At 33.1% G+C, this 14413-nt stretch overlaps 1 protein-coding gene across 2 annotated transcripts in view; it reads left to right on the plus strand.

Moving 5' to 3' along the window:
• Positions 1–14413, plus strand: part of LOC114326465 (protein still life, isoforms C/SIF type 2) — a 684303-nt gene that overhangs the window by 474742 nt on the left and 195148 nt on the right. For both annotated transcript variants that reach the window (XM_050656785.1, XM_028274852.2), the window contains one exon: positions 11827–12054. In XM_050656785.1, the coding sequence (XP_050512742.1) occupies positions 11827–12054 (228 nt within the window). The remainder of the gene's footprint in view (positions 1–11826; positions 12055–14413) is intronic.

Raw genomic sequence — 14413 nt, forward strand, 5'->3', positions numbered from 1 at the left:
GGAGACTTCAATGCCCAAATAGGAAAAGAACAATACACAGAAATTGTAGCAGGAAGATACACAATACATGAAAGGACAAATGACAATGGACAACGATTATGCAACCTAGCAACAAGAACAGACATGGTCATAAGCAGTACAAAGTTCCCGCATCCTAACAAACATAAAATAACATGGATATCACCAAATCTGCAAACTAAATCTCAGATAGACCATATTTTGATAAACAGGCGGAGACAATCTTCAATTAAGGACGTAAGATCCTACAGAGGAGCCTGTGCTGACTCAGATCATTTCATGGTAACAGCAAAAATAAAACAAAAAACATGCAGGAGTAAAAATAAAAGCAAACAAACGAAATGGGACATTGAAGAACTAAAAGAGGAGCAAGTAAGAAGGAGATATCAGGAAGAACTGGAAAAATATCTAAGAATCGATGACAATCAAGAATGTGTCGACGTGAAACGGGAGTGGAGCTGCATAAAAGACGCCATACAGGAAGCAGCAGAAAAAACAATTGGCAAAAAGAGGAAGGAGAAGAAAAAAGAATGGTACAACATCGAATGTCAAAAAATTATGAAAAAAAAAGTGGAAGCGAGATTAAAATGGATAAGAACGAACACGGCAGAAGACAGAGAAAACTACGAATTACTGAGAAATGAGGGCAAAAAAATTAACAGAAAACAAAAACGACAATGGATAGATCTAAAGATTCAGGAAATAGAGAACGAAAAATACAACAGAAATTCAAAAAAATTCTATAATAAAATAAAAGAAAACAATAGAACATTCAAAGGTAAATTAAAAGGAATAAAAAACAAACAAGGTAAAATTGTCGAGGAAGAGAAAGAGTATAAAGAAATATGGACAAGTCACTTTAAAGAATTACCAATTGAACCAGTTATAAATGATGAAATAGAAGACGTGGACGAAGAAGAAACGAACACACAGGAACCAACATTAGAAGAAGTAAAAAACATTATAACGAAAGGGAATAATGGAAAGGCACCTGGGAAGGACGGAATAAATCTAGAACTAATAAAATACGGAGGAGACATATTGCATGAAAAAATACATGAATTGATTAAGAAAATATGGAAAGAGGAAACAATGCCGAACGAGTGGGAAATTGGACAGATTATAACGATCCATAAAAAAGGCGACCAGCATGAGTGTAAGAACTACAGAGGTATTACACTATTAAACGTTGCCTATAAAATATTATCGTCAATAATACAAAAAAGGTTAACAGATGAAACAAAAAATATCATAGGACAATACCAATGCGGTTTCGTAAAAGGCAGATCAACAACAGATGCAATACATACCATTAAACAAATCATGGAAAAAGCACACGAACATCAACATGAAATAGAAATATTATTTATAGACTTTGAACAAGCCTTTGACTCAATAAAGAGAAAGAAAATAATGAAAGCCCTAAAGTATCAAGGAGTAAGTAAAAAACTAAGAAACCTAATAAAAATGTCTATGAATAAATCAAAAATAAGTATCCTAACACAAAAAGGGGAAACAGAAGAATTCGAAATAAATAAAGGAGTGAGACAAGGTGACTCACTGTCAGCAACACTATTTAACCTGACAGTAGATTTTGTGTTAAGAAAGATCCATAAGGGAAACCTAAGAGCATCAGGTTACCAACTAATCGCCTATGCAGATGATATAGCGATAGTAACAAAAACACGAAAAATCATGAAAAAATTATTAATGGAGATAGAAGAAGAGGGAAAGAAGATGGGACTAAGAATTAATGAAAAGAAAACAAAATTAATGAGACTCGGAAAAGCAGAACAAAACAGAGAGATAAGGATAGGAAATAAAAAATTCGAGGAAGTACAGAAATTTAAATACCTGGGCGTTATGATAAATAACAAAGGGGAAAGAAAAACGGAGATCGAAGAAAGAATAACTGCGACAAACCGGGTATTCCAAGCAAATAGAAAACTACTAAAGAGTAAAATATTGACCAAACAAACAAAAATGAATATATATAAAACAATAATAAGACCAATAACGATGTATGCAGCAGAAACCATGACTATGACAAAAAAAGAAGAAGAGAAATTAAGGATAAATGAACGAAAGATAATAAGGACAATACTGGGTCCAGTGAGAATCGAAGAACAAGACTATAGAAGGAGAACGAATAAAGAAATTTTAGAAGAATTAAATGGTGAAGATATAGTAAAGAAAATAAAAGTACAAAGAACCAAATGGCTAGGTCACATATGGAGACAAGGACCAGAATCAGTATCAAAAGCTATGATATTGTGGCAACCAGGAGGAAAAAGGAGACGTGGTCGACCCAGATCGAAATGGTTAACTGAAGTAGAGGAGGACCTAAGAGGAGCAGGAATTACAAAATGGAAAGAGAGGGCAATAGACCGGAAGAAATGGAGACATATTAGTGAACAAATACAATGATCATGGGGACTGATCCACCCCGTAAAATGGATCTAGAAAGCGAAAGCGGCGAAACCCCACATGGGGTGTTAAGCCATATACTATACTATTGATTTAGGTTAGATTCAAGATGTTTCAAGATGTTTAATAGTTTGTAAAAAATCTAATACAAATTTGCAGACCAAAAGAAAAAGGTTGCTCTTACTTCCAACAAAAAGGCATACAAATATAGTCGCTTCTGTTTTAAACAAAGGGCTCTATTGACAATGATTGTCGTTCATCAATAAAAAGTTGTCTTGAGAATACTGAAAAGTTTTTAGTTGGTACATTACTCTTGGAACAAAAGCAAATCTTCGCCGCGACAGTTTCCTTTGAGACCAATATACAAGTTTTGCGGAATCACCTCTTCGAATTAAATTGTATAAATTTCGACAAGTTATAGCCTTGGAACGATTACAGAGCATTTAAACGTTTTAAGACAATAATTACAAAAGGGTTAAAGAGAAGCCAAGTGGAATTAAGTTAGATTGTTCGTGAATACTTTTGTTAAGCTTGACGACGATCTTGAGGGCCGTTTTTATTTTTTATTAAGAACAATTGGGTAAAATTCGAGAATATCAAGAATATTCTAATAAAAGATGGTATTCTTTTTCTCATAGACATCTTTCAGTGCGTCACAGTTTTTCGATTTCTTTCTAACGCATTAAATTGTATGTGACAGAAAAAAGGCACGTCTGTGAATACAGACATTTATAACATTTATTCTAGTTATCGATAAATGGCGCTATAATCGAAAAAAAAATTATTTACGAATTATATAATATATCTACGAATATAATCTTTACAATTTATAGGACGATACAAATCAAATAAAATACCATTTCATAAATGCAATAAACACGATTGATTTGTTTTTATGCCAAATTGCAAATAAAATGTGAAAACTGTCAGATTTAACTAAAATGTCATGTTAGAATAAATGTTATAAATGTATATTATCACGGATTTACCTTTTTTCCTATCATTTGTGACGCACTGAAAAATGCTCATGAAAAGAAGAATATATTAAAATTATATGGGATTTTATTGTATGGAAATATGAGAAATTAGGAAATAATCAATTTCTTGGAGAACGTTTTTTATTTAATCCCATTTATGAGGCACACAAAATGAACGAGGCTGCTTTGCTTGTAATCGTAAGAGATGTTGGGGTGATTCCTTGGACATTCTTACTTCTGTTTGCGGAGGTTTCTTTTTTCTGCGATTTTTCTATGTATTGTTATTTATGTACTGTTAGTGCAGTCATTGGAGGTGAATATGAGATATTACCTCCGATTTTGTTGAACCTCCATCGATTTGCATGAAAATTGGTGAGTGGTTAGAGGATATTTCAAGGAATAAAAATGTGACATGGTGCCAACTTGCGCTTTTACCCTGGGGGTAGATGCCACCCCTTCCCGTGGGTGAAAATTATTTTATTAAAAATAACTCCACAATTCGATAAAGAGATAAATTTTAAGCAAAATTTATTTTCTAAAGTTTATAAAATAAATTAAAACTTTTTGAGTTATTAAAGATCAAAGACTTTAATTTTTCGTGAGAAAAATGCATGTTTTTAACCAATTTTTCATAAATAACTCAAAACAAAAAAGTTATTATTACCAAAATTAAAGCTAATAAAAAATGAAATAAATTCCTTATTAGAAAAACCCTTTAGTGTTAACTAAGAGTGAGTTATAGGTAATTGAATGTGTATTTTTTTCGCCGAGTACCCAAATCTAAGTATTCAAGCTTAAATAACGGAAAATGATCCATTTTATAGCATAAACCTATTAAACATTTGGCAAAATACTTAGAAATATCTATCAAAGAAGCCCTCGATCAAGTTGATAGCATTAAAATTTATGCTCCAAAATTTTTTCAAAATTTATCTTTTAAAAATTTTTCCAAAAAATATTATTGTTTTTTTTTTAATACCTCCGTCAATATTACGATATCAGGTTCACCTTAAAACTATTTGAAGGTTATTAAAACTATTTGAAAGTTAATTCCGAGGGCTATTAAACCACGTTGAAATTAATCTTTTAAACCCCTTACTGTTTTAAAAAATAAAAGGTTAAACGCTCCGGTTACATGGTTCTCGCAGCAAAATTTAAGCTTTAAACGTTTCTATCTCGGTTATTTTTACCCTACAGAAATATATATATATATATATATAGTTTAGCTCTCCAGGCCTAGAAGGCCCATGGCTTGGTTTACTATTTCTTTCCAATCTCTCCTATTTGCTGCTTTATTTTTCCAATTTGTGATTTTCAGTTCTTCTATGTCTTTTTCAACATCTTTCTTCCATCTGGTCTTCGGTCTACCTTTCTTCTTCTTTCCTCCTCTTTTTCCCGTAGTATTCTTTTGGGAAGTCTCGTGCTTGGCATCCTTTGGATATGTCCCAACCATCTCAGTCTTTGTGATTTTATGATCCCTACTAATAGTAATGGTAATGTATTTGGTATAGAAAAAACTAAAATTTGGTTAAATATCATTTTTTACGTATATTGAGTATTTTTGTACTTATTATCAAAAGAAAATGAAAATTACGATAATTTTAAAAATACTGATTTTTTTTAAATTATATCTTATTTCAAATATATGCATTGTAAACGGGTCAAACTTGTTGAAATCATTACTTATACTAATATAAAGAAATTTTTTAAAGACTACTACGAATTTTAATTTTTGTGGAAATTGCGTATGTTTTATTTTTCACTTTTTTCTAAAAAATTCGAAAGGGTTCCTTTTGTTTAATTTTGACTTGTTTAACTTGTTTAATTTTGATGCTATTAACGTATCTGGAGCTCATTTGATAGGTATTTTGAAGTACTTTGATAAGTGCTTAGCAGGTATATTTTATAAAATGCATCGTTTTCCCGTTATTTAAGCTTGAATATGTACTTAGATTTTAGTAATCGTGGAAAAAAATATACATTCAGTTACCCCTAACTCACTTGTAGTTAACATTAGTTTAGTTTTTTCAGTAAGGAGTGATTTTAATTTTTTATTATCTTCAATTTTGGTAATATTAACTTTTTTGTAAAAGCTCATAGTTTTTGACTTATACGTGAAAAACAGCTTTAAAACATGCATATTTTAGCGAAAAAATAAATTTTTTTTATCTATAATAGCTTAAATAGTATTGATTTATATTATTAACTTTATATTACAAATTTTGCTTAGAATTTATCCCTGTATCAATCTATGGTATTATTTTTAATAAAATATTTTTTACCTCCAAGAAGTGGTGGCATCCACCCCCAGGGTAAAAGCGCAAGTTGGCATCATATCACCTTTGTTCCTTGAAGTATACTCTAACTACTCACCAATTTTCATGAAAATCGATGGAGGTTCAACGAAATCGGAGGTGAAAACCTTCAGTGACTGCACTATGTCTATATGTATTGTTATTCATAGATGGAGTGGCATACCAAGCAATAGTTTGCATTTAGAATGTAACGACACTTATATATAATATTGTAATTTAATGGAAACATCACATTTTTTTCTAAAGGCAACACAATTTGAGGATTTTTTGCATAAATGTGAATCTTTTGGTGTTTGCACTATTATTATTGTAAGTAGTTCAAAAACCTTAATATATTACATATTAAGCTTCTACGGAACACATTTATATAAAAACCATATACATATTCGTTTTTCTCCAATTCCAAAAAATAAAGAAAATCTCATTTTCCGTTAAAAGTTTTTTAAATTTCCGCATATAAATTTACTCGATAAATTTTTAAACTAATTTTTCTAAACACAATATTGTTTCCTCATTTGTATAAAACCGTATAATAAAATATTAACATCGACTCCGCAAAAAAAAGCTTTTACCCGCAATATAGCTAATGACACTCGCGCTCACCCTAATGTGTTTTCAATGTCGTAACACACAATGAGATTTAGTTGAAATAACAGAAATTTGCTGTTTTGATCTCTGTTGGGGCAAAACGTTGTGTGGATGTTTTGTCAACAGATTAACTGAAATATCATTAAGGTGAAACCTACCTATTGAATGAAGCCCTGAGTTAAAAAAGATATGATTACGTTTATTTTACGAGTTTGTGATGTTGTTTTGAAACGTTTATAGTTATATAAGCATAAAAGAGAATCAATACCGCTAAGAAAAAGAGATTTATATTTTAAGAATTTAGAAGAAACAATTTTTAAGAATTCAATTTCCAAAATTAATGAAATTTATCAATTTATGAAATTTATCAATTTGAATTATAATGTGCAATTCTTCTTCTTCTGTAGTTTATTGGCCTCCACCTACTTGAGTATTTGGCCAGCTCATCGTCGCGGAATACGGGAATCCATTATTCACTTACAATTTGGAGTTAGTACATTTTACAATCGGTTTCTTCTTCTTTTTCTTTAGTTAACTGACAATTTTGGTTAGTATGCGACAAACATAATACGGTAAAAGCTTTTCACGCTAGGGACAACTGCCTATCAATACACAATCTTCTTTTTTTTCTTTGGTTTAGTAGAAATTTTGAGTTGACATGGGACAAATACAACAAAAACACAAACTTTTTTCTCTCAGGGGCAACTGTCGACCATTACACTATCTTATTCTTCTACTTTTTCTTTCGTTTACTGGCAATTTTGAGTTGGCATGGGATAAATACAACAAAGTGAACAAAGGCACAAACTTCTCTTACTCAGGGGCATCTCCCGACCCGCAATACCTTAATGTGCCATTCTATAAGCACGATAAAGTGCTTTAAAAGTTCAACTAATAGTTTTCTACCTTAAAATATTGACAACTAACTTGGAGCCTCTAAATTAGATATTGGTAGATAGGGGAACGAAGAAAAATTCTTGTCTGTCGAAGATATTCGCTACATGGATGCTGCTTATATAGAAGTCTATAGAAGGTCTTTTTGACGGAATCTATCTCCTTTTCTCGTAGGTGACATCCTTGATCGATATTTGGTGTCTTTTGGAGATATGGAGGTTTTATTAAGTATTTTGCTTCTAGCACATCTCTTTTAAGTGTCCACTAGCAGCAGCCAGCATTCTGGGTCCCAATTTTCCTTGATGTCGTTTTTTTATACTTGAAATATCTTGTGAGAAAAAGTCCGAGTGAAAATCAAGAAAATGAAGTTAAAGCTACGTTAGACTTTTAGTAGATTGTTGACTTATTTCTTGTAGTTATTGTCTTTATAGTTGACCAATAAGTATTAAGCTACATTTTTTAAACAGGACCATGCTCTTTTTCTAAGTAATTAAGTCTGCTTTCGAAATTGGTGTCTTTTATCAAATCTCATGCTTATTTACCTGCAAAATTCCCCTTTTTTTACTTTTCGCGTCACTTAGTCTAGGAAATCTTTCTTTTAAGTATAAAAATCTTGTGCATTCCTGTCCATAGCTTTGATAAAGTTTTTCATTATTTTTTAATATGCAATAGTGGCAAGTATACCTTTTTAGAATCAACCAAAGGCGTGTTTTTAACAATTTTCTTAACAGGTTCCAGGGATTTCTGTTTAGGCCATGATTTCTTTGTATCATGGCTTTTGCGATCTTGGCTATGCCATTTACAAACAAAACAGCAAAACTTTGTATGTCCAGCCTGCAAGCCAAATAACATAGTAATTGCTTTAAGATCTCCACATAAGTTCCATCTGTATCTATCATATTGGATATTTTGTAAAATCAGTTTCATATTTATTACCAATGTCTCTTTTATATTTACAAAATCAACTAAGGGATCTGAAGGGAACTGGTTATGCAATAAAACAGCCTTAAGGATAACTTTGGATGAGTCTATAAATAAACGCCACTTATCTGGTGAATTCTCATAATCCCGAAATAGCATTACGAAATTCTAATTCTCCTTGGAAGAAAAAATATTTTCTCTTGCCTGTTTCTAAAGTAACATATTTTAGTACCTTCGTCGAGTAAGTTCCAACGTTTAAGACTTGACATCAGCAGTTGCGCTTGATTTTTAGATAAATTTAAATTACGAACCAAATTATTACGGCCCTCTTGAGTTAATGAATGTGGATCAGTGGTTATCTCAAAACTGGCATCATATCATCATTTTGTTCTTGATCTGGTTCAGGATTTGTACGGCCACTAATATATAGATGTTGGAGAAGGCGATATTGGTAGTTCTTGATTATACGTCACAAGTCGAATTGACAATTTAATGTTTTGACTTTTTTTGCCCATTATGCCCGTTGTATTTGTAAGCAACAGACGGTAGCGGGTAGATATTTCTCTGCGATCCCGGCAAGGAATAGATCTACTTCAGGAATGGCACACCTGCCCTACGTGAGCTCATGGATTTCCATAGCATCTCTTTACCGGAAAAACCATGTCCAAACCCAAAGCATTCCCATCTTCACCCTTTACTCCCTCCACATCCTAACCAACTCGCCAGCACGCACTAGCCAAGCGCGGAGTTTTAATGGCTGAAAACTACAAAGGCAAATTTCCATGAAAGACGAAACTACTGAACGGCCCTCAGTCTCCGGCGGCTCCAGCACCCCCAGCCTAGGTAGCGGGTGGAAAAGGGTTGGAGCAGAAGGTGCTGAGAATCCCCGGAAAAGATCAGGCTACAACAAAGAAACAAATGCATGTCACCTCATACAATGTTAGAACTCTTATATCGGACTAGAAGATGATGGAGCTGGAGGAAGAGCTGAAAACAAAAAAATGGGACATCATTGGCCTCAGCGAAATCAGACGAAGAGGAGAAGCCCAAATTACTCTTAAATCGGGACACTTATTTCATTTTAAAAGAGAAGAAAACACTTCAAATGGTGAAACACACATTATGCATAAAAAGCACGCCCAAAATATAACTAAAATTAATAGCATAAGTCCCAGAACTGTGTACCTCATCTTTAAACTAAATGCAAGATATATCCTTAAGATAATCCAGACATATGCTCCAACGACTAGCCACTCGGATGAAGAAATTGAAAAATCTTATGATGACCTATACAAACAGCATTACATACTTCACCAGCATATTACACAATAATTATGGGCGACTTTAATGCGAAAATGGACTTTAAACAAGATGTTGCAGAAGTAGCAATGGACAACTATGGGTACGGCGAAAGAAATGAACGAGGGCAAAGACTGCTCAACTTCTTACACCAGGAAAATTTATCCACGATGAACTCTTTTTTCGATAAAAAGCCTCAGCGTAAATGGACATGGATAAGCCCAGATGGCAGTGTCAAAAATGAGCTAGATTTTATCATAACAAATAGAAAAGAAATAATTAACGATGTTGGAGTACTTAACAAATTTTCGATAGGAAGCGACCACAGATTAATCCGAGCAAGGATACAATTAAATGTCAACTTAGAAAGAACAAAAATAGAGCCGAAATCCTTAAAGTTGTCGAATTATTTTATCGCGAAATGTATGAGAGCACCAACGCAAGGCAAGATCAGCCCCTGCCCAAAATCACAAATCAGGGATCAGAATTAATGCCAAAAGTAACACCATACGAAGTTAAAAAGACACTTTCAGAAATGAAAAATAATAAATCCCCTGGCGATGACGGAGTAGTGATCGAGGCAATCAAACAAGATGTAAATAAAATTATCCAGGTTTTGACCAAACTTTTCACCGAATGCATTTACCAAGGAAAAACCTCTTCTCATTGGAACAATGCAGTCATTGTTTTATTGCACAAGAAAGGTGACATAACAGATCTAAAAAACTACCGTCTTGTCAGTCTGCTATCACACATATATAAACTTTTCACACAAATTATCAAAAAAAGACTTGAGGCTAAGTTAGACTCCTATCAACCTAGAGAACAAGCTGGGTTTAGATCCGGATATAGCACTAACGACCACATACTGGTAATAAAAAACTTGATAGAGAAGTCAGAGGAATACAACAAACCATTGGCACTGATATTAGTGGACTACCAGAAAGCGTTCAAAACCATAAACCAGCAGAAAATCTTAAAGCATTGACAGAATGCCGAATGGACCATCGCTACACTAACATGATAAAATATATCTACCACAATGCAACGGCTAGGTAAGAATCTCTGATCAACAAACTAAAAAATTCTATATGCAGCGAGGAGTACGGCAAGAAGAGAGAATCGCAGATGACATCGTCCTTATAGCCGATCGTATGGATGATGCAATAATTATATTGAACAAGTTATATCACGCTTCCTTAGAGGTCGGACTAAAGATTAATATTAAGAAGACACAAATAATGACTAATCTGGTGCTAAATCGTAATATTGTTGTTGATGGAATATATATTGAGCAGACTGCACCTTATAAGTACTTGGGACATGAAATTCGGTTGGGAAGAGATAACCAGACATGCGAGCTCCCACGTCGCATATGATTAGCCCGGGCAGCGTTTGGTAAACTGAGCTATGTATTTAAATCGGACTTACCCAAATGCCTGAAAAGGAAAATCTTTAACCGGTGTGTATTGCCTGTACTCACTAATGGAGCGGAAACATTAACACTCACAAAAAAGGTAGTAAATAAGATTCGCATAACTCAGAGGGCTATGGAGCGCCAGATGTTGGGTGTCTCCCTGAGCGACCGAATCCCAAACGAAGAAATACGTCGTAGAACAAAAACAACGGACGCTGTCGAAATAATGGCGTGGCTAAAGTAGAACTGGGCAGGACACGTCGCCAGATTGTCAGACAACCGATGGACAAAACGTATTGTCGAGTGGGGGCCACGAAAAAAAGCACTACAGAGCAGAGGACGACCACCAACCAGATGGGCTGACGATCTGAAGCGTATTGTCGGCAACTGGATGCAAGCCACACAAAACAGAGAAAGATGGAAAAAGCTGAGGGAGACCTATGCCCAGCAGTGGACGAGTACGGGTTGATGATGATGATGATGATGATGATTTTTAAGCAAAAGTAACAGTCAAGTATAATCCGTCGGTTCTCTCCACACCATTGAAAATGCTAACGTATGTTTTGGTTGTCGAAATTAAAATTATTTCTCGTGAATAATTATTTTTCTCTGAGTGTACCTTATTAGTTACTCAATTTTGCTCATTTTGAAAGCATTGCTCTTGCATTCAAATAATAATATTTAATTTTAAACTTGATATGAAAAACATTTTTATGGAAATTAACTATGACTTCTTCTTCAAAGAATAAGAAAGAAGTATTGAAATATGGCAATGTATGTAACAATATATAAATATTTTTGGTATATGTAAGAATTATGGCCCATCCTGTATTTTGTTATGAGCCAGATTGTGTCAATGCTCCAGTTAACGAAACACTTAAATCTATGTTATTATAAAAACACAACTGTTTTAAATTCGTAATTAAAAATTCTATTGTAGTGCTCTTATTTTGGTGTTTTTGATTTGCAGATCAATTCCCGAGACGAGAACGAGAAAACTGTAAAAGTTTCAATGCCAGATTCCAGCATGGCGACGATTTATGTTCGGGAGTCCATGTCGGTGGAAGAATTTTTAGCGAGTGCCTGTGCCAGGAAAAATCTCAGCTCCACTGAACATTTTATTCGGGTGCAAAAGAGGAAGGATATGGAAGACCACAACTACTTCGTGCCCCATCGCAGTGACCTAATTGAACCTTATGTAAGTAATTACACGTTTTATGGACTCTTTTAATAAATTAACTTTTTTTATTAAGTCTGAGACTCTATTTTTCCTCTTCTCGTAAGCATAGTGGAAAAAGAATTTACTGTTTATAATGTTCTCAACTGATTTTGGAGTTCTCCTATTGAAGACTAATAGGTCTGGATCCCGCGTCTGAAAAAAAAGTTGATTAATAGCAAGCTGAAAATTTGTTAATAGCTTAAGAGGATCGGTACGTTTTTTCAGCTGCAATGCTATTCAAATGGGGATTCATTTTTTTCGAATCCTGAGAAAACTAATAAGTATTTTTAAAAAATTTAAGCGCAGAATGAAAGATTACGTTATTAGCAAGGGCCGAAAGTTCCTGAGAACTTCTATAATGTTTATTTTAATAAGTTACAGGGGTGAAAAACTTAGAGAAAATGTAGTGTTATTTTTAATTTCAAATATATCATTCAAAATAAACTTTTTGTTTATTCTAAGGGACTTTCGGCCCTCGGAAATAATTTAGTCTTTCATTCTGCGTTTAGATTTTTCAAAAATATTTATTGGTTTTTTCAGGATTTGAAAAAAATGAGCACAATGTCCGTGGTAATATTTTCCAAATCTATCTTTGTCATACAACACACTTAGTCGAATAGAATATTGTCAGTCAGACACTGACAATCAGTGACAATTTTAAATAATTATTTGACATGAATCGGGAATATTTTTAGTTGTTGATTAAATAATATTGATATATAGTGTATTTGATAAATAATTGATTTAAGAGATGAACTTTATAAAAAGTTATTTATTGCGTATTATTTATGGAAGATAGAAGCAGAGAATACATTAAGATATATTATGTGATCCAAGTATTTTTTTTTAAAGATGTTCAAAATTGTAAGCGTTCCATAGTAACAATATATTATTAAAAAAATCACTTTAACACTGTTGCTCTTTTCTCGATTGAGTATTAGTTTTTGTTGTAGGTACATATTATTACAATCACTGAATACATAGCTAGTGAAAAAATTATCACATTTATTAACTGAATTAATAATTTGCAATTATACAAAAAATAACAGTTATCCAAGAACATTCAAAAGCCATCTCTTTAAGCTAGTTATGACATTGCCAAGTAGAATGACATTCTAGTAATATGTACATATCCATACCAGTGTGAATTTTAATACACGTAATTTGCCATGTAAAGACAGAAAAGGTAGGGATAGCCGTAAAATATTTGCGAATTATGTACCCATAGTCTTAAGGGTGCCTAGTCGGACAAACTTTGATATATGGGAACACTGGAACAGGGGAAGTTTTAATTGTGGAACAGGTTAAAAATTTGGAACGGACAGAACTTCCAATTGATTTGTTACCCTTTCTTTAAACTCTCATGCAAAAATCAGACTGCTATTTATCACCTGTCATAATTCCTGTCATTTGACATATTTTACGTGTTTCACTTATTATAATTCCCATTTGGTGATAAGTGCATTTGGCAGCCTGATTTTTGCAAGAGAGTTTAATGAAAGGGTAACAAATCAATTGGAAGTTCTGTCGGACAAAATACATGTGACGTTTTCGTTATCTGACCGTTCCAAATTTTTAACCTGTTCCACAATTAAAACTTCCCCTATTCCAGTGTTCCTATATATCAAATTTTGTCCGACTAAACACCCTTAAGCTATTAACAAATTTTCAGCTTGCTATAAATCAACTTTTTTTCATACGCGAGATCCAGACCTATAAAATCCGAATATAGGTCGACCTGTACCCATCTGCTTAATGATGAAACATTTTTTTAGTTAAATTTCATACATAGACAAATATTTCTAGCATGGGTTGCTTATCAAAATCGTGTCATAGCTATCCTTAAGGGAGGCCGTAGGGGTTGAAATAAATATTTCAAGCATATTTTTTTGAAAGTATGGTAGAATTATTTTATTTTTAAATTAAATAGGCATATTCAGTACAATTCATAGATTGTTCAAGAAAAAATTCAAGCAAAAATATTGAAAAATAAGCCAACGGTGGCAAATTTTTGAAGATACCTCAAAATATAATGAATTTTGCGGTGGACGTCAGAACTCATCATTGGATCATGGTAAACAAAAAATTCAAAAAGATTTTATTATCTTATGAGTCGTTAGATGTAACGCTGCCAAGTTATTTTAGTTTTATCGACTTTTGACGTATTGATATCACTCAGAAGTCAAACCAACGAATTTTTTTGCAAAAAAGGTTGAAAATCAACATATTTATCATTGTTAAACAAAAAATAAGCATAAAACAAAACAATATCTTCACATAACTACCTCAAAGAATGTCTAAAGAAAATATATACAAAATTCCAGGTGGGTCGGTCAAG

Source organism: Diabrotica virgifera, chromosome 7, assembly GCF_917563875.1.
Source record: "Diabrotica virgifera virgifera chromosome 7, PGI_DIABVI_V3a".
Classification (NCBI taxonomy): domain Eukaryota; kingdom Metazoa; phylum Arthropoda; class Insecta; order Coleoptera; family Chrysomelidae; genus Diabrotica; species Diabrotica virgifera.